Consider the following 26,350-nt stretch of genomic DNA (forward strand, 5'->3'; position numbering starts at 1 on the left):
TCATGGTTAGGGTGCTTTGGACAGGAGGTGTGATCTGATGGGCCAGTAAAGCAGAAACCCCACACCTCAGAGGGCACATTTGGCACTGGGTCATTTGCCAGCCAAGGAGAATGGGACCTGTGGTGCCTCCAGGTTTTGTCTTTTCCTGAAACTTATGGAGGACAGTCTGTCTGTAGCTAAAAGCTACAGACAGTTGTGGATGGGTGGAAATGGGCACGCCACCATGGATGTACAGTGACTCCCCATCTCTCTTGCATTATCAGAGAAGGTACTACCACCCAGGCATGCTTTAATTGAAACCATATTGTGACCTTAATTACAGGGAGGGAGAAAAAGGTGTGAAGAGGATTCCTAAATTGGAGGAAGGGAGGAAAGACACTGGAAATTTCATACAGTGTATCTTTTGCTGGTCTCTGACTCCTACCCAAGCTCTGAGGGATGCGACTTGTAGCTTGTTTACTGCTTAGTCAAATCCCATCTGCTCTGAAGGAATAGTGTGGAAAAATGCAAACACTATCTTAAAGTGTTTTCTTTAAGTGTGATCCCTTTCTGCATGTGAGAGCAATCAGTGAAGACTCCTTCACTTCTGTGAAATACTTAAACTGAGACAAACATGAGGCATGGTGCAGGGCAGTACTGTAGTGAGGATGGTGGGGTTATTATAAGAGGTGCTTAGGTGAGTGGCAAAGCAACAGGTTTCATTCAATGTGCCACTAGGCAGAAGAGCATTAGTTGTCCATAGTAGTGTTCCCATCTCTCAAATTCTGTGCGGATTCTCAGCAGAGATCTGGTGTTAGCAGTTCTGTTCTTAAAAATAAAAAAGTCCTTATTGAATCAAAGAATTAAGATGTATTTCAGAGGTTCTGTTGCACATGTGTATGTGTGAGTGATATACCCCCAGCTCCTGGGGCTGCAGCAGTACAGCTCTTCCCTAGTGTGTGCCCCAGCAGTGTGCCACAGCCAGGGCTGGCCTTTCCCTGGTTTCCAGCCTGCCTGTGGCACTGCTGCCTGCCCTGAGCTGCTCCAGTGGGAATGGGCTGGCAGCCTGCGGCGGGGAGATAAGCACCAGTCTGGCTGTGCAAACTCAGGGATCACATCTGCTGCAGAGTGAGCAAAGAACAAGCACACAAAGCTGGAAACCAGGGCTGAGGAACTGAAAGCACCAGAGCCATGATCAGCATCCCATTGTAATACTGGGGCTTTAGCTGTGTTTCTGCAGAGAAGCAGATGTGCTATAGAGTACTAGAGAAATGTGTGCTTTAAACAATGTCTCTCTTTAGAAAGCAAACAGAGGGCTCAGTGTGAAAACAACCAGGAGCCTGCAATAAGCTCTCAGATTAGAGTTTCCACAGACTATAAATCAGGTGGATAGCTTTGGTCTGACAACTTTGTTGCAGAAGCTTCTTGCTTGCTAAGAAGAGAGACTGAGAGCTCGAGGTTTCCCTTGTTTAAGCCTGGTGGAATACTTAAATAGCCTAAATAGCATCCATGTGTGTGTGATGACTCAGGTGAATGGTATCAGAATGTTGGATGCCGGGAGACTGAAGGGAGTCCACCCTGTGTTTGGTGGGCTCCAGCCCTTCACACAGACCCAGCCAGGAGGAAGGGGCAGGCTGGGAGAGACCCTGCCTGCTTGCTCTCAGCAGAAGCCGGAGTCCTGCTCCGGGGTAGATGACAGGTGGGGCGTGTCTAGTCTTAGCTACTCATTTAGGCCCTCTCTCAAGTCGGGAGGAGGAGGGGTGCTTCGGGCTCACATCCTGAATCGAGCATGGCACAGCTTGTCCTTCACTGGTGCGTAGCTTCAGAGGCAACGCACAGATAGCTCTATACACAGTAGCTCCTTTAGCAGATTTACCAGGATTGTGTTTAAGATGACAACATTAGTTCTATCCAGCCCTCCTCTGAGGCAAGCGTTTTCCCGTGTGACTGCTGTGCTCTCCATACCGGGTGAGCAGCGCCCTCTTCCCCTCCTGTGCGCAGGCCGGCGGTGCTGGACAAGAAAGGAGACCTGGCTACACTCAACGAGGTGGGCTACCAGCTCCGCATCTGACACAGCCACACCGCCGACTCCAGAGGGCTTCCCGCTGCTGCCGCTGCACTTTACCTGCACTCCCTTGGAAGGAAAAAGGAATGGGACTAGTTATGAACTTATGTACTCTCACAATAAAAGTTTGACCTAGAAAATAGGGGGTATTTTTTTTTGGTGGCAGCATTTATTTCAGTTTGTAGAAAAGGCATCAGTGAAGAAACCTAAAATTAGATTTGCCAGGATATGAGATTTTTTTTTTCTCTCCCATCATGTAGCAGGTGACTCCAGTGGTGTGAGTTTCTTCAAATACAATTTCCTTGTACAAGTGTTAATTGAACTTGGCCTTGTGCTGGGTGGTAGCATTGGAATAATTAATGAATTAGTATTAAGACGTGCTGGGGTGCAGTGCAATTAAAAAAGAAAATAATTCACTATTAATCTTTAATTCAGCAATAAAAGCAAGCAGTGCAGAAGTGGCATAAGTTTTTAAAGTGTCAATATTACCTCACTAGACTTAATAGATATGCAAAACTGTCAGTATTGTTTTCTAACTAATTTGTACTGTTCCCAGCATTACTGGGAGTATTAAAACAGCACAGGATGTTTTACTGCCACCTGTATTATTATTTTCTGCATGTTGCTGAAAGATGTTAATATGCAAGTGTATTCTTAACACTGACATCTTGTTAGGCAAGATACGAGGTTTGAGGTTTTTTAAATGATGATAATTGATGAATAATGGATTTTTAAACTTTCATATTTTTTTTTTATACTTTTGTCACAAGCTTTTAGTCTTTCTGAACTACACTGCCGAAGCACAAAACATAGAGATTGTTGTTTTGTAGAGACAAGTCAGCTTTTTTCTCATGTATTTAGTACCTGGAATAATGGAAGAACTGTGGGAATTGCTAACTTCAGTCTATGTACTTTTCCCTTCACATTTATGTGTACATTTGAACCTCATCTTTGAAAGGCTGAGCAGTCTCTGATGGTGATGCCTTGACACCTTATATTAAATCAGGCATGGCAGGCTGAAGTTAACCTTCTGCTGTGCTGTGCAGGGAGTTCTCCTACATGTGTTGTAGTAACAATTACTTAGTCAGACTTGAATAAGGAAGTATGGCTGAAATAGATGAAAATCAAGCTTGTCTACTTCCTGCCTGCTCATTTGTAAGACTTGGCTAAGGACCTGTGATGGACAGCAGTGTTCTCAAGTGATGTGCTTAAGACTCGCTGGGGTCCACCATTCGACTTAGAGAAGTTCTCTGGAAGCATTCGAGTGCTGCATTCCTGGAAATGTTTCATTAGGTGCCTAAATATAAACTGGATTATTGTACATGTCCAGCCTCTACCCTCTGTGCTGTACTCATAGATGATGCTGCCACGGGCCTGGCGTATGTTCCCTCCTGGGCATTTACTTTTTTGGGATCTTGATGAAAATGGATGTTGTTGCAGGCTGACAGTAATGCTTATTCAAACTGAATGATTTAAGCTCCTAGAACGCTTCTATCAGCCAGAAAATGAATGAATACAGAAGGAAAGAATTGCTTGTACACAGACCTCATTGCTCAAAAAGCAGAATTTCACCTGCCTAGGACAAGAAAAACCAGCCAAGACCCAGCAAACTTCTACAGCCAGTGAAAGGCTTTCTACTAATTAAGACTTCAGAAGCTGTAGAAAGAAAATTCAAAAGTGTGACACTTCTTTATCCAAGTTTACCATATCAATAACAGGAAGGCCTTTCCCATCCCTCTTTCTCTAAACTGTTCCACTCCTGTGTTCACAGGAAGGATTTTTTTAGTTAAGAAGTGAACCTGAAGAGAGAGAAATACTCTTTTTGGTAGAAATTCTTGTGTAATTTGACATCAGCTGCAGAGTTTCAGTTTCAAACTTTGTGCTGTCCAGTGTCTTGTGACCCAAACAATTTTTTTAATGACTTCTGATGGATAAAATGATGTGGAAAAACTTTTGATCAGCTGTATCCTATAGCACAATGTTATCTGGTATGTTGCAAATTTTTCTATTAAACCATGGTTTACTTCAGGCCAAATAATGGTTGTATATGGTTTCTACCCTTGTCCAGCACAATTTATTTTCTGTTAACTGATACTGAAGCTTTTTAATTCTGTAGAGGTGTGTTGACAAATTGCTTTTGCTTCTTGTTTAAAGTTCTGCTGAAATACTCTCTTGAAACTTGCTTATGATGGCATTTGTCTTAAGTGTGGTTCAAGTGACAGCAAAGTGGTCAAATAGTATAGCAAAACATGCATGACTTTTTTGGGCTTTTTCTCATCACTTGTATATGCACAGCATGAAATGTCAATAAAAATATCACAGTAGTCTTTTTTTAAAATGACCGTTTTTTTTTTTTGTCCTTGCTCTTAACAAGGGTTGGTTGAACAACCAAATGATACAACTGAACAATATTTTTAGCTGTAACCTGGATGTACCCAGGAATCTGTTGCCTCTAAGTATGCTGGCATCTATGAGGTTACCCAGATGCTTGAAACCAGACAGCATCCAGGATCAACGAGGTTGTCATCCTCAACCTCAACCTGACTGTTAAAAGATAGAACCTATGACAAAAGTAGCCCCCCTCCAAATTCTCAGCAATGTAAGCTGAATGTTTTGGCAGGTGCTCATATTTTGTAACAGAATGCTGAGAAACTTCTTTAATTCAATGGGTTTTATTATTTCTACCACTGTAGTTCCTGCATTATTCTCCAAGCACAAAGTAATTCCAGATGCCTGCAGTCAGGGAAAGGGAACACAGATGAAAATTCCATAAGTGCTTCTGGGAGACAAATGTCTGAATGGGTGCAGGTTTTCCAGCATTACACTGAAAGACAATTCTGCTACTTCAAAGTTGGTTCTACATAGACAGCCATGTGTAGTTTGACCAAGTTACAAGATTTGTTTCCAGCCCCACTATGTTTCCTATTCAGGCTTTTTCTTAATTACTTTGTAAATTGTATTTTACACAGAATGCATAGTGAGAGTAAATACAAAACCTTGATAATTTCATACCTCAGGACCCATCATTTCAAGATCCAACCTGGCATTTCTAATAACTAAATGGGAAAAAACCCACCTTACACCAGTTGCGTATGAAACCTCAAGATGTCAAGGGCTAGTTTTTTTTTTCTCCTACAATAGATCAGTTAAGTTTCCTGTGATGTGCTCATTAAGCTTAGCTTTATTTCAGATATTTTAAAAAAAATTTCAGTGAATGCCACCTAGATTTAAGCCCTTAAGAGTTTTAAGTAACAAATTATTAAAGCATAAATATTTGTGTATGTGCCTCTTCTTTGAAGGTTCACTCTTGCAGCCTCTGCGCTGTCACTGAGTAAATTTGCTTTGCAGAAGTGTTAAGATGGAAGTGTCCACAGAACATGGTTGCAGTAGAACATTGTTTTCAACTCATTGTAAAATGCTGCAGGCACACAAACACATTCCCCTTTGCTTGAAGAAAGACACAGTTCTCAGAATAGTCCATTTTACTGTGATTTACAATAAAAATAGTTTGCAACATATCCATGAAAAATAATGCCATTTTGAGTCTGGCACAGATGTTTTCCTTTATCAAAGAGGAAGCTGATGTAAAATCTTTTTCTCCCTAAAAGACTTCATAAAGTAAATAAAACATTAAAAAAAAGAAAGCAAGTCCCTTTAAAAAGTCTGCTTTACACAACATTAACAAATCAGCATGCAGGCAAGCTTATTTAAACTGGACCAGCAGTGCTTGAATTAACCTTTTAAAAATAATTATAATCATCCCAGGAAGAGAGAAGGTAAAGGGAACTTTACCTACACCAAAAGTCCTTTGGATATTACCGTTCAATAAGCCTGAACTCTGCTAGCAGTGGCAGGTGGTCAGAGGAGTTATTTTCATTGGGAAGACCATTAACAGTCCAAAGATCTTTCTCTGTTACAAGTGCCAGCCTGCCAAGAAGTTTCAGACCTCCACAAAAAGAATCCTCTGCTCCTGTTAGAAAAAAAACAAACCAAAAGGAAGTGGTCATCGCTGCAGGCAAAATGTCACATGTTCATAAAACTGTAGGAGGGGGAAAACAGTATGGCAGCAATAATCCAACGCTGTTGCTGTTCCATGCAAAATCAGCAATAAGACAGTTCAGAAATTCTTTTGCAACTCTCAGAGTAGAGCTTCAGCAGTAGAGCTCAAAGCATTCAGAAGGACACTATATTGCAGAGAGGTAAATAGAAGTAAAAAGGAAAATGCATTTATTTGATCATTGTAACTCCCCTGAAATAATATAATCCAGTCCATTACTTTAGACAACAGCATTGATAAACAGACCTGAGACCTGTGAAGTTAAGTGTCTTTTTGGAGTTCCTTGTTCACATAACATTTTGTTTCTGTATCCTCAAGCACACAGTTCCCCAGCAGGCAGGTCATACAGACATTTTTGCTCATAAGGATGATGGTATTCTAGCTTTCTATTCCATTTCTAACTGTTCATCATAAGAATGGTATCTCCATTATCTCTTGCTACCTATTCCTATAATGATCTAAGAAACCCACCCCTACCTCCTTCCCCAGATAAAACACCACACTGCTCATGCAAGAGTAGAACACTACTTACTCCAGCATTGCAATTACTACACAATTACACAGAATGGTGTGGGCTGGAAGGGATCTTAGGGACCATCTAGTTCCAGCCCCCCTGCCATGGGCAAGGGGCACTTTCCACTAGACCAGGTTGCTCAGAGCTCCATCCAGCCTGGCCTTGGAGACTTCCAGGGATGGAGCAGTGCTGGTCCCAGTACCAATCCCTGAGGAATGCCCCTTGTCTCCACCTGGACATTGGGTCATTAATGGCAACTGTTTGTTTCCAGTCAATTCATGATATTCAAGTTAGACAACTACTCAGCAATCCCACCTATTGCTTTCAGAGTGCAGAGATGATAGTGGGCAAGGTGAGTGCTTTCAGGACCTGCACAAAATGCAGCTGTATTTTTTGACAGAAATACTGTCTGTGTGAAAGTTCTCAGCAAATTCAGAACTTCCTGGGTGAACCTGGTACTGGCTTCCCAAAAGATACTTTAAAGGACTATCCAGCAACTGCAGTACTCCTCAGACAGTTCAATGGCTTCATCCTTTGCCATCTAGCAGCTTTTCAGGCCTTTTAACAACCCAGCAGCACTTTGCTGCTCTAAAGAAAACTTTTTTACTGCAAAGATCTCTTGGCAGCTCTAGAGCACATGCCCACCAGGTCTTGAGACAAATTTATCATTTGGGACAGCACCTGCATATCTACAAAGGAGTAGTTTGTTGCCACAGAGAGCTTTGTCTGCATCCAGTGATTAATGTCACTTAGAGCACTCAGCAAAATTGTGCCCTGCAGGACTCAGGTAGATACTGAACCCTGATTACAGGAAATCCTGAATACTAAATCAAATATTTGGCTAAACATGACAGAATAAAACATGAATATTTTAAAATAAGACCCTTTAAATGGAAAAAGCAATCAATGAGCCTAGACCACAATTAAAATTCACCTGTACAGAATTTGGCAACTTTAAATACAGAGGCCCAGGTCATTAGAAAACTGAAAATCCAAAGCATGGCTTAATTTCTAAGAGCTCATGAATAAAAACTATACTAGTTTAATGTAGTTGGAAAATTCAAGTTTGGTTCCATTTTGTGCTCTGGTGTGGGAACAATATATTTGAAATACAAGTGCAAAAAGAAAAAAAGTGTTGTATCTCTGCTGGAGCAATGATAATGCAAAAAATATATAAGCAGGTGAATTAGGATAACATTTTGTGCAGGGATGCACTCTACAATCACACAGCACTCTGTTAAATCACATGGCATTCAAGTAATTTTAATACTTCCCATATTATAGTTTTTCAGTCAAAGCTTTTGCATTTGCCATTTTACATTAAGGTAGCATTTACTGTGCATGTTATGACAAGACTTCTGTGAATTGACTCAATGAATTTTAACAATCTAGTCTCAAATTACGAGAGATGAAGGTGGCGTTTTCACTCCACATATTGAAAACAATGTTAATTTATAAAAATCAGTTACACATTACAGTAGGAGCAGGAATGGAATCCAGGTTTCTTAGCTCCCGGTTCTGCAGAGACATTTATGTGCTAGCACTGCAGGGATGTTTGTTGATGGCATAAAACACAGAACTCATGAGGGCACGGAAAGCAGACTGCTCAGAAGCACCCATGGAACGAGTCCCAGAGCAGTAAAGGATGGAGAAACACTGTGATACCCAATTCGAAGCTCCCACAGAGGTACCGCGACTTTCTTGCACCATCTGGTGACTTTTAGCTGCAACTGCAAACCAGAGAGTGACAACTGGGACTGTACCAGTGACCGTGCTCAGAGCAAAGGCCAAGAGACTGTTACTTGGCAGAAATTACTGCAAGACAAAGCTGAGAATTAAATTGCCAGGAAACAGCTCGTTTATCAGTTTTAGTGCACATCATAAATTGCTGTTTACCATGGTGTTGATCAGATGATTGGGAACCCTGCCTTGCTGTAGGTCTGGCCTGCATTACTGACAGCAGTATTTCTCAGGTGCTACCTCCACTGCTGCTTTCCTGTACCTCCAGCTTGTCTCCATGCTGAGACAGGAACTACAGGAATGTTCAGTCAGATTAAAAGGTTTGCCCTTTGTGGCACTACAAGTCCAGCTGTGGTGAGCTGGACAAGGCCAGCCACATTTCTCAGGTAACAGCTGACCTTCAAAGCACTACCACGAACCTCTGAGGTACTTCACATGGATGAAATTATCACTGCACTTCTCTTACAACAGCAAACATAACAAACCTTTCATAAATGCTCGTTTAGCATTAAAAGTTGGTTTCTTTACCTGGCTGGGCAGCAGTATCATCATTTACTGCAGAATAGAAAATATAATCCACGGTGACAGCACTTCGGGAATGACAAGTTGTCACTTCTGGTGTCCCAGTTTCAGGGAAGTAATGAGAATAGACTGAAGACAATTTAAAATGGTGCCGCAATTTTGAAGACAACCTAAAGAGACATCAAAGAAAAGAATTTTATTTTCTTGCATTACCAAGAAGGAATAAGCAATGAAGAAATACCAAATAGTTCCTGGTTACAAACAAAATTAACTATATGGATATGCAAACTAGTGCTTCTATCCTACAAGCCATCCCATAGTCTTTTGTGTGAGAGGCCTAAAACTCTGAAGGCAAAATGCAGGCAGCATTTTCAAGTCAAAGTGCTGATTAGAATTGGCTTAGCTCACACTTTAATTATAGATAGCTTTCAACTCCTTATACCTTCTGTACACATTCTCATGTCCTCACTCAGCAATCTCTCCCTGACACACATGCAGAAATGTCCATGAAAGCAGCTCATACGAAGGCAACAAAAACACAAACCCATCTAACCAGACCCTTCAGCATAAACAGAAATTCAGATTTTTAGAGGTTTTTTTTCCTACCCCAAGCTAGAGGTTTCAAGCTTCCAAGTTAGGCTATGCTTGACTTTCTTCCACTCAGGCTCCCATTTTCTGTCCCCCCATCATTTGTCTGTTCCTCTTGAGTTCAGCCCATCTTGTCTCACCTCTCTTTTCAAGCTTGAAAGCCAACTGCAAAGCTGCACCTTTCAGAGCAAAAGAACTCCTGTATCTCAGACATTTGCTTCCATCATCTCTGCAAATCATCCATCCCTCAGCTGTACCTGCCTCATCATCTTGCATTTTAAACCTGGGCTGCAATGTGTTCTGGTTGAAACCCAAGCAATTAAAAAAAAAAATCAGCATGTTACCTTGCCTGATTCAGATCAGAAACAAATATGCCAGTTGGTACAACACAGGCAAGCAGTAATTTCTGCTTTTGCTACATGACATCCCTTTTCAGATGAGGGGGGAAAACCGGGCAATAAGCATTCAGCATGCAATAGATTTAAACTGTAGCACAGGGCTTCCTGTTTGTTATCTACTTCTTCTCTCAGAAATGCCATGACATCTTTTTTATCACCAAGAGTTCTGATGTGACTATCTGCAGTGATACCAAGATCTTATTTCTGGTTAAGAAATGCCTGACTTAGAGCCTGACATCCCATACATATATGTAGGGCAATTTCCTTGTTCTGTGCCTTACTTTATATACCTTTACCAGTTTGCTAAATGCACATATATTATTGCTTTCAAAAAACAGTTACATTTTCTTCCTCAGCATTCTAGCCGTGGCTTCCTCCGAGTCAAAGCTGTATTACCAGATCTGTAATACTCCACATTTCTCAGACTCAAAGAACTTAAATTCTTACACAGAACTCATGACAAGGAAGATTTTATGACCTTTCCAGTTCCTTTCCCTCCTTCATCCCAGTTTCACACTGTATTATAGGGTTTTACTACATCCATAAAACCAGTGTATCAAAAACAATGAAGACAGAGAAGTGCCAATACTTTAGCAGCTGGACAACACTGGTTTGTCTTCTTCTTCTCCCTCTTTTAAAAACATGGCTTCTGCAAATGGACTGAAGTTCACATGTTTCTTGCTATTTCCCTACAACAGATGACGTTCTGTTTATGTCAAGAAGTGACAAAAAACATCAGAAGCATTCTTTTAATAAGCAGACAGAAAATACCCTCTAAACAGCACTGACACCTCAGCCCTGCACTCTTGAAAAATATCTGCAGGTTCCTGAAAGAACATACATTCCATTATTGCCAGATCTAGTCTTTTGCTGTCTAATCGCCCTTTTCATGTTAAAATGAACAATGATGTTTTTGCCAAAAGGGTAGACTGGGTTGGGTGATCATCAGTTATCCACAGCTGGAATCAGATATAAATTTGGTCTAAAACCAAAACCAACCCCCAGGTAACCAGCCAAGGACTTCCATATTTTTCCCCAGTACATACTTTTCAGATGCTATTACAATCTCCTGAGTGTTGTCTGGTTTTGCCGCTTCCAATTTTTCTCCTGCAAAATAAAAATAAATTCAATTTACATTTAAAATAGGCTATAAGTGAGACCAATACTGAAGAGCTACAGAAAAGCTACAGGATAAAAAGGTATCTTTAAGTACACTTATTTTTTTGCAGCAGGCAAGATACAATTCACCAAGCTGGATTAAATTATTCTGGTCCATAAGTAACATCCCCTCTAAAGACTCTTTTATATTTTGTTCCATTCATTTAAAATAGCTTTTTCTGTCAAAGAAAAAAAAAAATAGTGGATAAAAGATACAGCCATACTCAGCAAGGAATCAATTACTTTTCCCAACTGTTCCATGAAGTGCCAACACTATAATTCATAAACACTGAGGCGGAATGGAGGTTCGCACTATGTCCATGTGCTACATTCCTTCACCTCCTTCTTCCCAGTCATAGCACAGCTGGCTTTCAGGATGCAAACACAGGAGTATAAACACTGCACACCAGCTCCTCAAAGGAGATTTCTATTATCTTATAAAGATTCAAATTTGCAAAGTTTATGTGAATAAATCACTTTACACTCTAATCAGAGTGCAAAGGAAAACAAGGAAGTTTTGTAAGCTCAAGACTCACTGTTTTACCCCCACTAAAACAGAACATATGGTTTTCAGTAGTAGCTGAATGATACTAACTGAATGATACTTGATACTCACAAAATTAATTAATCCAAAAACTGACCTGCATTTTCTTCCTTTTGTTGCTGTTTTATTTCATATACACAGTTTTGTGAAATACCTAATTTTTTTGGCCAAATTGGAATAGATAAGATTCTCTGTCCCCTTGGAAACTGTTCTTGTCCAGAGACCTGAGAAAGACAAAACAAGTTTTTTTTCATACAGAAATCCGATTTAAAAAAAAAAAACAACAAAAAAAAAAAAAAAACAAAAAAAAAAACCAAACCCACCAAACAAACCTGAAATAAGTGAACATTTTTTTTTGTAAAGTTTAAAGAAAAAGGACCAGCCTCTTAGAATAATTATTTTATGAGTCAACCCCCTATAAAAATAACACCCTTTATGTACATCCACTCTGTTTATCCTTAGCAAGTTCTTTGCACCTACCCAATTTTTCCAAATGGTTCTCATGACACTGCAACACTTCCAAGGAGATTTTTAGCAACGTGGCAGCACTGGCTCAGTATATACAGAGCTACCCAGCTTCAGGATGCTGATCCTTCTGGGAGCAAGTCAAGTCAAATGGGGGCTTGAATCAAGTCCTTGCTAGCAAAGAACACCCAGCAGGGCTATTTTTTGTCATGTTTTCTCATGTAGTTCAGTCACTCCTGTTACATAGCATGTGACACATCCAACAGCTGCATACAAGAGCTCACCACAAGACATCTTTTACCATGAAACAGTTGTGGTTCAGCATCTAATTGCAGCTTTGCTTTAACAATTACTGTAGCCACCAAGTTTATCTACAGTAGGAGTCATCTTCCCACAGAGCACACAGTAGGTTTTTGATTAAGTGGTTATTTTATCCTACTTAAAGACTGGGACACTTAAACATAGTGATAAAATCATCCAAACACAGTGATACAGTCATCCTGTGGATTCACTATATTTCAGGAATGATTGCTGGTGAGTTTTTCCTTTCAGAATGCTGGGAGAGGATACCATATTCCCTAAGGCACAACTAGTATATCCAAGCTTATTTAACTGCAGTAACTTTTGCTTTGCAGGCTGCAGAGAGGGCACTGAGAGAAACACTGCAATGGAAACAATCACAACACCACTCAACTATTTCTCTTTAATCAGCATTAACCGTTTTTTTGGTGAGAAATGAGAAACACAGCCTACCTTTCCTATAGCAAGTCCTTCATAATTTAACTTTCCTTCCTTTATAAATCTGTACAATGGAGATCCAGGAACAGAATTGAAGTCCCCACAGATGATAATGGGGCAGAAGGAGCCATCCTTCTGGGGGGCAACACTGGCAATCTCTGCCAGGAGCATTGCAAGCTGGGTCAGTTTGATGTCCCCTCTCCTTGGGTTGTACAGCAGGTGTGTATTGGCAATACAGATGGCAGCATTGGCTTTACAGCAAAATCTGGGTTGCAGCAGCAACACCAGTCCAACGTTGTCCCTGTCCAAGAGTGGAATATCACGGCGAAAAAATTCCACAGGGTTTGACGAAATCAGGCTAAACTTGGAAGTTTTGAAGCAAATGGCACAGCCATCAGGTTTTCTGCCTGTCCTCATTTTATACTCACAGTGATACCCTGCAAGAAAAGCAATTAAGAACATAGGATACTATTGTATAAATAGAGATTTTAAAACAAACAAACAAAAAAAAAAAAATCAGAAAAATCTCATGCTGCTCTTCTCAAGTGAGAGTCAACCCCAGTCTGAAGTACCAAAGTCTGTATGAAGTTCTCTTTTCTTTCTGCCCTAATCTGAGCTGAAGCGAGGTAGGACAGGAAACAGTCCCATACCTTTTGCAGTGTGTAACCATCTACATACTCTAAATACCAATCATATTCTTATCTCCTCACCTGGAAAATACCCAAAACAAAGAAACCCCCATAAGGCACATAAAAACGGCCTTGTGCATTGAAGTTTCTTCTGGATGTTACAAGAATGGTTTAGGAGTAATACCAGAGAAGCATTACCAATCAAAAGCCTTAAATCACACTAAGTCATTAGTCAATGTCCAAAATGATTCATGGAACAAAGGTCTCAAACATATTTACATAATTATGCAATTATCCAGTGAGCAGCAATTGGCAAGATTTCACCAAGGAAACAGAGAGACTTATGAAATGACAGCTGGAGTTCAAGCAAGTCCGTCTATAAATAGTGAGTTGCCAATTTCTTGATTTCACATGGAAGTGATTTAAACAAGACCTTATCTATGTAAGGAAAAAAAAAATTATCTTGAACCTGTATCTAGTTTTTGCCATTTTAAAATGTTCTCTGCCCTGCCCAGACTATATGAATTCACAAAGTACAACCTCATTGAAGTAGTGAGCTCACACCAGTGCTGCAACAGGGTATTCCCATTCCCCTCTCCCAGATCTGGGCCATGTTGCTCCTGCCGCTTGCTGTGGCACTTACTGCTAATTCAGTAATCCAACAGAAAACCAACCCAGAAAAATAAAATTAGTCTGGATAGTATTCTACTGGACTGGTGGATTTCACTAGTGAATGCCAGAACTAGCCCAGGATAAGGGGAAGGACACACATCTGGGAGGTAGGGATGGGGAAAGGAAGAGTTAAAGCAAGCTCCAGATCCTCCTGTACAGTAGCTACAAGCTCAGTTGCCCTCACAAGCCCAGCCTCCCAGTGTTGTTTCATGTGTCAAGTGGATTTCAAACAGTACTGCCATTACTCTCTTCTTTGCAAACACTCAATTCTGGGAACTAGACTACCTCAACTAACCAAAAAAGAAAAAAGTATCAGTCCAGTGCTGCTCCTTTACCATGTCCTCCGCATCAGACAAGAACCAGTACCAGGATGGAAGCGAGGCCCTGGGACTGGAAGGTGGTGCAGTGCACAAAAGATTTAGATCAGTTTAAACCACCATGTAACCAACCCTTAGCAACACGTTCCTTCCATAAAATCACATGAGGGATAGTAACAAGACGGTGTATTCAGACTGACTGACAGCACTCGTAAAAAAGCCTAATGAATATATACTGAGCATGGATAACATTTAGTGCTGAGATTTGGAAGGTTTCAAGGCAGAAAAAGCATGCCCTTGAAGAGCTACCCAACAGGAATACTGGCAAAAAAGATTAAGATAGTTTCAAGAGAGGATTTGATGAATTTGTGAAAGAGGATATACAACATTGTTGCATGTGATGACAGAAGATTTGATTCTGTAATCTATGACAGAGGTTTTTTGAGGAAAGTAGTACTGAGTTCCCAAAGGGTAACAAGTTAGCCCTGCGGGGGAGAAGACAATGTATTGGTCCTAAGAGTTTCATCATACCCAGGGATTCCAAACTTGATTTGATCTCCGCTCTATAGTGGTCTTCTTGGACTTCTTGTAAGCAGAGCACCTAAGGCAAAGGTTTACAATTAAGATATATTAGTAGGTAAGTACATAAAAATGTTACTACAGCATATCTCTGTTGGCCAGTCTGTAGAGGTATAAAAAAAAGAAACAAACTCAGAAGCTTTTTGACTCCATAATCCCACAAAAGAATTCACTCTTCTATAGAAAATGCTCCCTAAGACTAAAGAAGGCCCCAATTCCTCCCACTCTTTTTCAGACAGACATTTTCAGAGGTGAGATTAAGTTTAATCAAAACAGTAACTTGCTACTACATTCCCAGCAGTTCAGCGGAAGGCTCAGGGAGAAGGGATGAAGAGGCCAATGGCATACTACAGGGCAGAAAACAGACTTCCATATACTAAGAACCTGAACCAAAAAGCAAACTCAAAATATTCATTCAAGAGAGTTCGCACAAACAATGGAGTATTCTGAGTTGCAATGGACCCACAAGGACCATCGAGTCCAGCTCTAGCTGTGAGCATCTGTGATCCTTCCCCCAGGCACGCTGCAGTAACACAGATTTACAACCACCACTGGGATAAAGGACTGAGCTCCCAAAGGGGAACAAGTTACCCCTGCCTGCTGAACTGCAGCAACACATTCCACTTGCCCAGCTGACATTAGCTAATTCAAGGTCTCAAGGGAGAATCAAATCCCAAGCAACATTCTGAAGTCTCTGCTTCACTTTAGGTTACAGTTCCAACCAAAGAAATAGTTAAAAATCTATGTCCTTTAGCAAGAAATTTCTCTGTGGAAAGGGCACCTGCACCTACTAGGGCCTGACAGCAGCTGCTCCTCTCAGAAAGCTATCCAAGGTATCTCATTATAAAGATATATGCATACAGGATGTATAAATTAGGAAGAAAGGAAGATTTTTGAAAGGGATTTTAATTTCCAGATTCCGGGCTACATACTAACAACTACATTTTTCAAATGGTATGAGGCTGTTTTTTTGTGGCTTCCCTAATACAACCACTTTTCTTCAGTACTGTCTTCTGACACAAACAGGATGGATTCTATCACTGAACTTTTGTTGGTCTGAAAATGACTGAAGCAAAATTTTACTGACTTGACTTCCTGATTATAATTACAATAATTTATATGTCTTCAAACACAAACAATAAACTCTATAACCAACCAAAACCACAGCAGCGTTTTTTCAGACCCCAGTACAGAGCAGCAGAATTTGCTACTTCACTTTATCAGTTCTTAAGTACTATCCACATGCTCATTTTCTACTCACATCTGCATCCAGCTCTTTGATTTCTTGTAGGATGTTGGGAAATCTGTATGTCCAGAATAGCAGTCGCTGCCTGCAGTGTTTGTACAGGTGAGAGTTGTCTTCCAACAAATTCTGTGAGAGAATATTGTAGGACATGACTGTAAAATCAAATGCTGTCTCACTTCCTGTACTGCTGTGGTCAGATCCTTTACTTTTAGCGATTTTCATTGTTTTACTCTGCTGACAGAAATATTCCCAGTGTCTTTTGATGGTTCCTGTTAAAAGCACATGAAGCAGAAAAAGGTTATGTTATAGACCACGTGACTTCTTACTGCTCTTGGAAATCCTTCTACTGACAACTATTTGTCTTTCAAATCTCTTAAATAATTCCACAAGCTTATCCAATTAACAGTGATTCAGACCCTCTGTTTAAGATAGATTATATATAAACATCAGTTAAAAAAATAAATAAATCAAACAAACCAAAAAAAAAAGCCCAACCTCAAAACAAACAGCACACAACCATTACATGCCCTGAATTTCAACTGCTTTGAAACTGGGGAACTGGAATGTTCTAAGGAGAATGTTGCTATCAGACTACACCCCCTGCTCCTGTAGAAGAGCTGCCAAACTGATGAGCTAAATCCAGTCTGTTGAGAGTCTTACACTGCCTTGTGCCACAGCCTCCTCAGCAGAGGTGGTGTATGCCACTCTGGGACACATTCCTTAGGGCAGCATATGGGCACCTTGTTGATCTCGTTTATCTATGACTAACAAAGGGTTAGGAGTCCATCAATCACCTCTAGCCTGTATACAGTCTGTAAAACTCAGCCACAAGCTGCAACAGGAATCACAAAACAAATAATGAACCAAATTTTCCTTAGTGAGTTGAGAAATTAAGGAATTATTAAGTCTCAGAACTACCAAGAACTTCTGAAAAGGCTTCCTTCACCTTTCTGCCATTTTTGATTTAATACTATTAGTAGGAAAATTCATAACAACGTATCTGCCCATCATTAAGCATCCAATTACTTTTTAAGAAATGTATTTCTCCGCTTAAAAACGCACAGAGATGCTTTTCACCCTTTATATCTGACCTCATCTGAGAGCAATCTGAGGTCCAGTTACCTGTGCTAAGAATCAGTGGCAGACTGCAGCTACAGCTGTTACCATCTGTCCTATTTGGGTAGTAATTTTCATTGCTGTGCTTAGATTATTCAGTGTCTGCAATGAACACAGCAAGGCTTTAAGTTCTGTTTCTGTGGTGGGAGAGAAGCCACATTGCTCCTCAGCAGTTTAATTAGCATCACCTCACAAAGGGTGATTGGGAAGGACCACAATGCCCCCCACGCTCTCAGATAAAGGTATGTCAGGCAGGGTTAAGAGAGGACTCAGTAATTAAGGAACAAAGCAAAGTCCCTTCAGGACCCCTTGGCTCCTGAAGATGAATATGATGTTTCTAAGCCTTATGGGTATTTGTGTCCAAAAATCCTTTGGGGATGCTGATAGCATCTATTGCCTTTTTTAGTCATAATACAATTTCCAGTTTATTTTGCTAAGGAAGTGATTTATGCAAGAGGGCAACAATTTTGACTGTGTACCTCTGTTTGTTTCACACTAGACTAAACTGTAAATATACATAACTCAGTAAAATATTTGGATACTATGCACAAGAATGTAACTGTAATAAGCTAACAGAGACACTTTGAAGTTTCATGGAAGTTTGCCACTGAGCCCAGCAGATAATTCTGCATTTCTTCCTGTATATATCTGGATAAGCACATGTGCTGCTTGCTCTGTCAGATGTCATCTGACACAAAACTTGCTAACATGCCAGAGGCAGAACACAGCTGTAAGAACAAAAATCACACAATTACACTGGAAGTAAGCACCATTAAAACTCAGTCCATTAATTCTCAGTTTTCTAGGTCACAAATAACTCAGCTGGTCTGGAAAGAAACCAGTTCAGGTCCAGTAAGGTTTATGAGGTCAGGTAGAACACAAGGAATGAAGCTGTACAACTGCCACCCCAGCTCAGCCCTACAGCAAGTCAGCCAAATCTTTTTGCTTTTTAGAGCTTCCAAGTTAACAGATATGACCTGGTGACAAAGACATGAGAGAGTGTTGTCTGAACCAAGCTCAGGTCTCCCCAGGTTGGGCAATCCCTCACAAAACTGACTGTGTTCTACTGCCAAGTGCAGTGAACCAGCTCTGGTAGACTGTTTGACAGCGCAAAATACAAGTTTGCAGCATTACAACAAAGAGCAGCAAAAAGCATTACAAAACTGGACCATTTTTAAGACAAGCTTTCATGACAGGGGTGCCAAGAAAAACAGTAACTCAGAAGCAGCAAGCACTACTGCTTATAACTCTAACTCGTTTGGTATATTTAGTGTAACAAATAAACACAGAAACTGAGCAAAGAGCATCTTCTACCTTTCTTGCTGCCATGTTTTTCTTCATTCTGTGCTACAGAAAGACAAGATACTTCCTTCTGGTTAGACAAGTTTGTTTCTTGTTCAGGAGTTGAAGCATCATCCTGGCCACTGAGTCTCCTCTTCTTTGTCAATGGTTCTTCCCCCTCAGATTTCATACTGGGGTTGGGTAGGTGAAAGCAACAACTTTGTGTGTAGTTATCAAGACGCCAATTAGATGACTGAAATTGCCTCCAAGGTCCAAAAAATGGAGGGAATCTCCAGGTTGCTGAAAAATCAGCTGAAACAGGGAGTGGAAATGAGGCCCAGGGAGGATAGTGTCCGGCCCATCTCGTACAGCTGGAAACTGGACTGTTCAAGGCAAGTATCTGGGAGCCATTCCAGTGGGTGATCCAGTCTCTGCCCAGCCTCTGCACATGGCGGGGCAGCATGGAGTGTCTACCAAAAAAAGCACAAGTTTCATTACTGGCACACTACACCTGCCTGTAGAAAGCTGTAGAGGCAAAGTCATTCTGGTCAGGACTTGCACAAGATACTCTTTCACTACAAGTGAACACATACAAGATATTTAAACTTTTATCTAAATTATATGCAAAATGGGGCTTTATAAAAGTGATCTTGCATTGTTTCCCCCCCTCAGGTTTACACGTGCCATTTAGCGACCAAACCCTATCCACCTCAGCAACTATTTACAATTTATTTTTGCCTTGTTGAATTCAAGTGTCAGATCTTTCAAGCACTCAGAGGAACGACCTTTACAAAAGGTAAATGCTGCATTAACCTTATCATAAGGCTGTTTGTAAAGAATGAGAAGACCATTTTCCTGCAAGCAGTCAGAACTTTTTTTGGAAAGCCATTGATTTGGCTCAAATCCCAATGCCAACACAACAGGGAAATAAAGGTACTAAGTCTCAAGGAATCACTAGCACTGGCTTAAGACTAAATCTGTATTTTTATTTCTTTCCCAGAAGAGCAAACCACAGCTCAGCAACTAAAGCCACGAAAAAGGTGTTTTGTTTTTTTTTTTTCTTTAGGAAGAAAAAAGAAATCTGTCTCTCAACAAAATCACAGGAAGGAAGGCTAACTGACAAGAATATCTCAGCTTCCTCATTGTTTAAATAAGGTGTATTTTGAGCTTATAAGCAAAAGATAACAAAGCTTGGTATGCTTGAAGTTGCACTGAAGTGAGAACCTCCCAGCTTCATTCAACCGAGCAAGTAAGCCAGAATACAGAATCAGTGAATCACAGACCATGCTGAGCTGGAAGGGACCTGCAAGGATGATGGGAGTCCAACCCCTGGCCCTGCACAGGCCACCCCCAAGAGTGTGAGACACACACACACACACACTTTGTGCCTGAGAGCACTGTCCAAAGGCTCCCTGAACTCTGCCAGGCTGCCTGGTGCTCTGACCACTTCCCAGGGGAAGCTGTTCCAGCGCCCAGACACCCTCTGGGGAAAGAACCTTTCTGTAATATCCAGCCTAAACCTTCCCCGACACAACTCCGGGTCCTGCCACTGGGCACCACAGGGAAAAGACCGAGCCTGTCCCTCCTCTTCCCATCATAAGGAAGTTATAGACTGCCATGAGGTCTCCCTTCGTCTCCTCCAGGCTGAAAACTACCCCAGCCGCTCCTTGCATAGATTCCCCTCAAGGCCCTTCACCATCTTCATCGCTCTCCTTTGGACACCCTCTAATCACTAACACAACTTTCAGCAAAACCCTCTTGTCCTGAAATAACCTTTTTCCGCCACAGCGCACCAGCTGTAGTCCTTCAGACACAAAACCAAAACACCCCTTAGGACACCACAGCATTACTAAGGAGTAAAAAAAAAGAGGCATCGCTCCTTTATACCCCCCCCCCCCCCCCCCCCACCCCGTGAAACGCTTCCTTTGCAGAAAAACCCTGCGAAACTGCTGCCTCCTGAACGAACCCCCGGCAGCGGCACACGCCGCGCTCTGTTTACCGCGGCCCTGCTCTGCCTAATGGCGGCCATTTAACACCAGCGCCCCCAGCCCCGGTTACCTCCCGGCGGGCCCGGGCCCCGCTCCCGGCCCCGCGCAGCCCCGCCGCCCCCCGAGGGGGTCAGCCCAGGGCAGCGCCAGCTCCGGCCGCCGCGCTCCGGCCGCCCCGCCGCCGCCTCATACCCCGCAAGGGCCGCGGCCGCGCCGCGCCCTCCCGCTCGCTCCTGGGACTTGTAGTCCAAGGGCCGGGCCCGCGGCCATGTTTAGTCCGGGCGAGCGACGCCGCGGCCCGGCCGCCATCTCGGCCCCGGGCGGGTGACGCCCCCCGAGCTGGGGCCGCGCCCTCTCCGGCGTGAGGGCAGCGCGACTGCGGGCTTTGGGAGCTTTAAATGGAGGTGTTCGTGCAGTAGCTTCTTCACCCAGAGCGTGGAAGGCACTGCGAAAGGCTCCCCAGGAAAGCGGTCACAGCACCGAGTTTGGCAAAATTAAAGAGGCATTTGGACAGCGCTGTCAGGCACGTGGTGTGTGTGACCCTCGAGAATGTCCTGTGCGGGGCATGGAGGGGTTGGACTTTGAGAATCCTTGTGGGTCCCTCCCAACTCAGCATGTTCTGTGATAGATTCCATACGTGGTCTTCTCCCTGGGATCACCATGTGATCCTGCAGGGTCAAAGAAAGAGCTGCCCTGTTACTTCAAGGTGTAGTATATTTCAAGGGCAGCAGCACCCTGCTTAGTGTTAGCAGGAAAAAACACCAAACTCCACTAACCCAAGCAAGTATTAATGTTCAGGTTTTAAAATACAGCTGAAGGTGCTCTGCTGAGAGCTGGCCTGAGAGATGGGTGGGAGCCTGCCCGCCTGCAGACCCCACTGACAGTCCCACTGCTGCTTACCAGCTGCAGAAATAATCCTCCAGCTCTGCTGATGTTGCTTGGATAAGCACTTAAAACACTTTCTTGAGGTCTTCTGAGGACAGAGGAAATGCTGGCCTTGTTTACTGTAAGGAAACATAGCACAATGCATATGAAAAATTATAGTGCTGAGTAGTGCAGGTGCTGCACAGGAACTGTAATCAAGTAAAATACTGTTTCTCTGCATTCCTTTTATATCTGTCATAAAAGTGGCTTTAAATAACATTTGAAGTTTTCCCAGGAGTGGTAGGGAAGACTGTAATTGAAATAACGCAGTTACGAGCACGCTAATTAGGCAATGTGTCAGATCCACTTTGGGTTTTCCATTTTTTGGACACAAGTTACTGGTGAAAGGTAAAAATACCCATCCATTTTCTTTTAGTTTCTTCACCATATGAGACTGAAACTACTAGCTCCACAACACATGTAGTAAAAGATCTCCCAACTGCATTTTCAAGACCATCTTGTCTTGGTTGTTTGTTGTTTCCTGAATTTTTGTATTCTTATCTTTCAGATGTATCTTTAGGACAGAAGACAGTAAGCCATAGCTATAGGAACAACTGCTGTTATTTCTAGAAGCAGAATCTACACATAACATGCAGTTATTTTCTGTATTTTGACCTGCACAGGGACACCCAAATTGATCAGCCACTTCAAAGGTTTTTACATAGTAATAACCTCAGTAGTGATGCTGGAAAAAAAAATCACAGAAGGTTTGGGTTTTAATGAAAATGAAGATGTGCTGAAAAGCATGGAAGTTGTGTAACAGGCAAAATGGAAGAAAAAATCTAACCTATTAATATGATGCAAATTGTTTCTCATCTCAGTATTGCTAGATTTTCTACCCTTGACCTAGAGAAGTCTTAATAAGCCAGTAATATTTAATTGTGGATATTTTTATTCCCGCCTAATTACTATTTTGTGTTGGCTACACCTGTGAAAAGATCTTCTGCAGAATTAGGTATCTCCAAATTTTGATTTGTAAGTAGAAGCCAAATTATTTTATGAGTCATTGGAGCTTTTGAAACTTCCTAGTGAATGGAGGCTACCGACTCACTGAGGGATGCTTTGATTGATTACGCTGCACATAAGAACAGCCACGGTGGCTCAGATCAGTGGTCCACTGAGCTCAGCGTCCTGCTTTCTAAACGTAGTTAGCAGGAGATGCCTAGAAATATGCAGGGGCTGGGCAAACTTGAAATGAATGCTCTCCCTGCCGCTTGCTGTTTTCAGCTTCATGCATTTCCTAAACCTGATGTGTTTGTCTCTTTAGTTTCTCACTGACTCTCTCCCCCAGGTACTTCAATTTACAAACTTTTGATAACTTACAGAACTTCCATGAAGTTCTACGTACACCGCACAAGATGTAAAAGACATGTTCTTCAGAAGTGAGAGTGACAAGTGAGCTGCTAACAATTAATGTCCTCTTTTTTCCCCTCTTCCTTAAGAAAATGTTCCTTAAAGGAGAGGCACTTGCTTGCTATTAACTTCAGTAGAAGAGATTTTAATCTTTCACAAAGATACGTAATTAAGTGTTGTTAAATACTTTCTCTCAAAAACTTGCATGAATGCAGAGATATTAATAAAGTGGTAAGGAAATGCTGGACCTTTTTTAACACCTGCAATTAAATGAATGAAAGCACAGTGATAAAAAAAGAAACCGAAAGTTTCTATAATCTGAGGTGTGAGATCCGCATTGGTATAGAGCCCACTACAGACAAGAAATCGAAGGTAATCTTACAGAAGGATAGGGTCCTGTGGCACAAAGTTATGCTCCTGAGAACTGAAGCAATACCCCTCAAATGCTGGAGGGTTTTCTAACGCCGAAGCGTTCCGCAGATCTGTGCACGCACGAGAGCCCATCCGCAGGGAGAAGTCCAGGTGCAGATTAAAGAATCTGAAGGAGACACAACACACAAAAACATGGTGACTCGAGAGCCATCAAACTTGCCTTTCCGGTAGCGTTCCTCTTTAAAATCCGTGAGTCATTTCTGCGTTACAGGCCTATGGATTTAGGGCAGCATAGCTTAAAATAGCCCACGGCAGACGCTGGGAGCGGCGTACCAGGGGCTCATTACGGATTTGTAGAGGCCAGGGGCGCCCGTGTGAGCGAGGGACACGGCGTTCAGTCCCCGCCAGATGTAAATCCCCCACGGCCGTGCCCTTGCAGAACACCTGAAACGGGGCTGCGGCGCCGCCGGGCTGTGCCTGCCACGTCTGGGCCCCGACACCTCGGCCTCATCCCTACGGCGCGCACTTCCATCCTCGGGGAAAGACCGCGAGCCGGGCACCCGAGCGTCCCGCGGCGGCCGGGCGGGGCTCCCGCGGTGCCGGGCCCCCGGCACCGCCCGGGCAGGGCGGGGCGTTCCCGGGCGCCGCTTCCGCCTGTGCCGGGCGGCGCGGCGGGGGCAGCAGCAGGATGCTGAGCCCGCGGGAGCGAGGCGCCGACCTGGCCCGCTTCTACACCGTGACGGAGCCGCGCCGCCACCCCCGCGGCCACACCGTCTACAAGGTCACGGCCCGGGTGAGTCGGCGGCCGCCGCCCAGCCCCTCGCCCCCGCGGCTCCCCGCGCCCGGCCTGTAAAGCCGCTGCTGGGTGCGGAACAGCGCCCGCGGCTGCCGTGCCCGGCCCTTGTGAGGGACACGGGTGGGAGAGAGGGAGGAAGGAAGGGTAGGTGGAACACGGCGGCCCCTCCCGAACCGAGCCCCGGTCGGCTCCTGCAAACTTGTCGCCTCGAAACGTTGTCATGGCCCCAGTCAGACGCGCTGTGCAATTAGCTCTCGATTTCATTGCTGTTGCAGGGCACGCGAGAGTAGCTTAAAAACAACCACCTCCTTCTCTTTTTCCCCCCGTTCTTCCGCCCGGATCTCGTGGATAGGTTGCAGGGGGGTTGCCCAGCGTTCCCGGCAGCCCCGCAGCGCAGCGCTCGGGAGGAGCCGGCAGGGAGCGGAGTGCGGGGCTGGCTCCGCACGCCCACGCCGGCTGCTCGGGCGGAGCTGCCGGAGCCGCACGGGAGGCCGAGCGTGCCCAGGAGGGTCCGGGCCGGGCGGGCAGAGCGCTCTGGGGCAGCCGGGCCTAGCGCGAGAAGCAGGAGAGCTGCTGCAGATGTTGGGAGAGCTGCTGTGGTGCTGGCTTTGATGAAAGCTCCGGCAGTTCTCCTAGGGAAATTCCTTGGTTTTTTTTGGGTTTTTTTTTTTTTTTTTTCCTCTTCCACTTTCCTATTAAACCAGAAAAGGGAGGCGAGTAAGTAGGTACGTGGAGATAGGTTCAAGAGGAGTGGCAGTTTAGCTCGCAGGTGTGGTGGGATGTAATGAGAGCATCAGAAAGTGTCACAGAGAGAGAGAGTTTCTTTAGATGACCTGTGACCTCGTAATTACTGCAGCTGTAGACATCCTGCCCGTGATGCTTATAAGCACCCGCCTCTTAATTCAAAGAACACAGTATTCTGTAAATGCATAGAGGCTGTAATGTCAGGTTGTTAGCCTATGAACAGTTTGTATGACTTGTAAAATTAAAAAAAAAAATGAAGTCATTTATGTATCTGTCTGTCTCTCCATCTCTCCAAGCTGACATAACACAAATACGATACAAATATGTTTAAACTGTTTTCTTTAGTCCAATACACCTTGTTATTTATGACAAGGAAAAAGAATCGTTGCTTTTTCCTATGATGCTGCAGTTTAAAAAGACTTTCCTGAAATAGATGCAGTGAGGAAAACAGTGCCATCACATCTTTCTGCAGTTGCTTTTGATGGCCCAAGTGTGTGTAGTAAAAAGTTGGGTCAGTGAAATAAGGATTAATAGGAATGAGCCAAGACTTCTGCTGCTTATTTTGCCCTGGTGCATTGTTCTTATTGGCTAAAGCCAGTTAAATATATCTATGATATTATGGTTTCTGTAGAATTGTTCAAAATCAAGTTGTGGCTAGCTAGTCAGGGATGTCATTCTCTTTCCTTGTCCCATAAACTGTGGGTGCTCTGGTGCCTTTCCAAGCGAGGCAGTGCAGAATCAGGTGGTGTGTTTGATTTAGCACAGAGCAAGGAGCTGATCAGTTTGTGAGCTGTCCAAATTCAACTGAGCTGACCAGGGATCAGTAGTTCTTTACAGTGTTTTGATAGCTAAAATCCTCAAAGTGAAAATTGATTTCGTTTTTTTTCATCAAAGTGTGCTTTGGACTCACAAGTGCAGAAATGGAAATAACTTCTGTTTCAGCAGGGCTTTCTCTGGTAATCTGTTGTGTAGTAGTTGAAGTGAGGATTTGGGAAATGGAATAAAATGATTTAAAAAGGATTCAGTGTGCATATCAGGTAGCCTTTCTGTTTCTTTCCTCCTATTCCTCCCTCCTCTTCCTGTGGTGATCTGGCTCCATGGTTGCTATCACAGGACTCCAGCTGTACTTGCTGAGCTGATGCTCAGCAACTTTGGGGGACCGCCAGGAAAAAAGTGAGGTGGATCTTCCCGTTGTGTTGAATATCATTGTGGCTGAGATCCAGGGTAGTCAGTATGTGTCAGTGCAGATCTATGGTTCCTTAGTGCGTTGTGTGAGTGAATCCTTTGAGTTTCAATGTAATGTAGATAAATAATCATGGATAAGAAAGCACTTGTTTACTGTGTCCTAAACATCTGGCCCAAGGCATAATTACCCATGCAGTCTCTTCTAAGTGCTAAGGCGGGGGGGGGGGGGTGTCTATCATTATTGCAGCTTTTTTTCTTAAAAGTTTTGTTTGTATATCAGAGAATATATATTTTATTTACTTGTAAACTGTAACATAATTGTAAATGCAGACAAGATCAGGTGAATATTGGCTTTTTAATACCCATTTCCAAATGCTAAG

At 43.0% G+C, this 26,350-nt stretch overlaps 3 protein-coding genes across 9 annotated transcripts in view; 2 read left to right on the top strand and 1 right to left on the bottom strand.

The window, feature by feature from the left end:
- VASH2 (vasohibin 2) overlaps window positions 1–4,301 on the top strand; it is a 33,968-nt gene extending 29,667 nt beyond the window's left edge. For both annotated transcript variants that reach the window (XM_062489293.1, XM_062489294.1), the window contains one exon: window positions 1,981–4,301. In XM_062489293.1, coding sequence (XP_062345277.1) covers window positions 1,981–2,050 — 70 coding nt within the window. In that variant the 3' untranslated portion in view covers window positions 2,051–4,301. The remainder of the gene's footprint in view (window positions 1–1,980) is intronic.
- A 214-nt stretch (window positions 4,302–4,515) lies between these two features.
- Window positions 4,516–20,764, bottom strand: ANGEL2 (angel homolog 2). Of its 2 annotated transcripts, XM_062490423.1 has the most exons (9): window positions 20,667–20,764; window positions 18,642–19,078; window positions 16,227–16,480; window positions 14,918–14,987; window positions 12,784–13,205; window positions 11,663–11,789; window positions 10,910–10,970; window positions 8,884–9,047; window positions 4,516–6,014 (listed from the first exon to the last, which is right to left on the bottom strand). In XM_062490423.1, the coding sequence occupies exons 2-9, from the start codon at window positions 19,069–19,071 to the stop codon at window positions 5,860–5,862; spliced, it is 1,683 nt and encodes a 560-aa protein (XP_062346407.1). In that variant the 5' UTR covers window positions 19,072–19,078; window positions 20,667–20,764; the 3' UTR covers window positions 4,516–5,859. The 2 variants fall into 2 exon arrangements, with proteins under 2 accessions (XP_062346407.1, XP_062346408.1); XM_062490424.1 differs by lacking the exon at window positions 20,667–20,764 and having other exon boundaries at window positions 11,720–11,789; window positions 18,642–19,104.
- A 3,160-nt stretch (window positions 20,765–23,924) lies between these two features.
- The window catches only part of RPS6KC1 (ribosomal protein S6 kinase C1), an 84,421-nt gene continuing 81,995 nt past the window's right edge, over window positions 23,925–26,350 (top strand). For 4 of the 5 annotated variants that reach the window (XM_062489295.1, XM_062489297.1, XM_062489299.1 and 1 more), the window contains exon 1: window positions 23,925–24,038. In XM_062489295.1, the coding sequence (XP_062345279.1) occupies window positions 23,934–24,038 (105 nt within the window). In that variant the 5' untranslated portion in view covers window positions 23,925–23,933. The remainder of the gene's footprint in view (window positions 24,039–26,350) is intronic. The other variant, XM_062489298.1, reaches the window with a different exon arrangement.

Source organism: Cinclus cinclus, chromosome 3 (assembly GCF_963662255.1).
Source record: "Cinclus cinclus chromosome 3, bCinCin1.1, whole genome shotgun sequence".
Classification (NCBI taxonomy): Eukaryota; Metazoa; Chordata; class Aves; order Passeriformes; family Cinclidae; genus Cinclus; species Cinclus cinclus.

What these genes read in the sequence shown, in the direction of transcription:
- ANGEL2 (XM_062490423.1), bottom strand. Translation starts at nt 19,071, where the DNA reads ATGCTGCCCCGCCATGTGCAGAGGCTGGGCAGAGACTGGATCACCCAC. An exon ending in ATCAAGTTTGGAATCCCTGG is followed by an intron (nt 13,206 to 14,917) that starts GTATGATGAAAC and finishes CTTTTCTTGCAG; the next exon opens with GGTATCACTGTGAGTATAAA. An exon ending in ACAAAAGGAAGAAAATGCAG is followed by an intron (nt 10,971 to 11,662) that starts GTCAGTTTTTGG and finishes TTTATTTTGCAG; the next exon opens with GAGAAAAATTGGAAGCGGCA.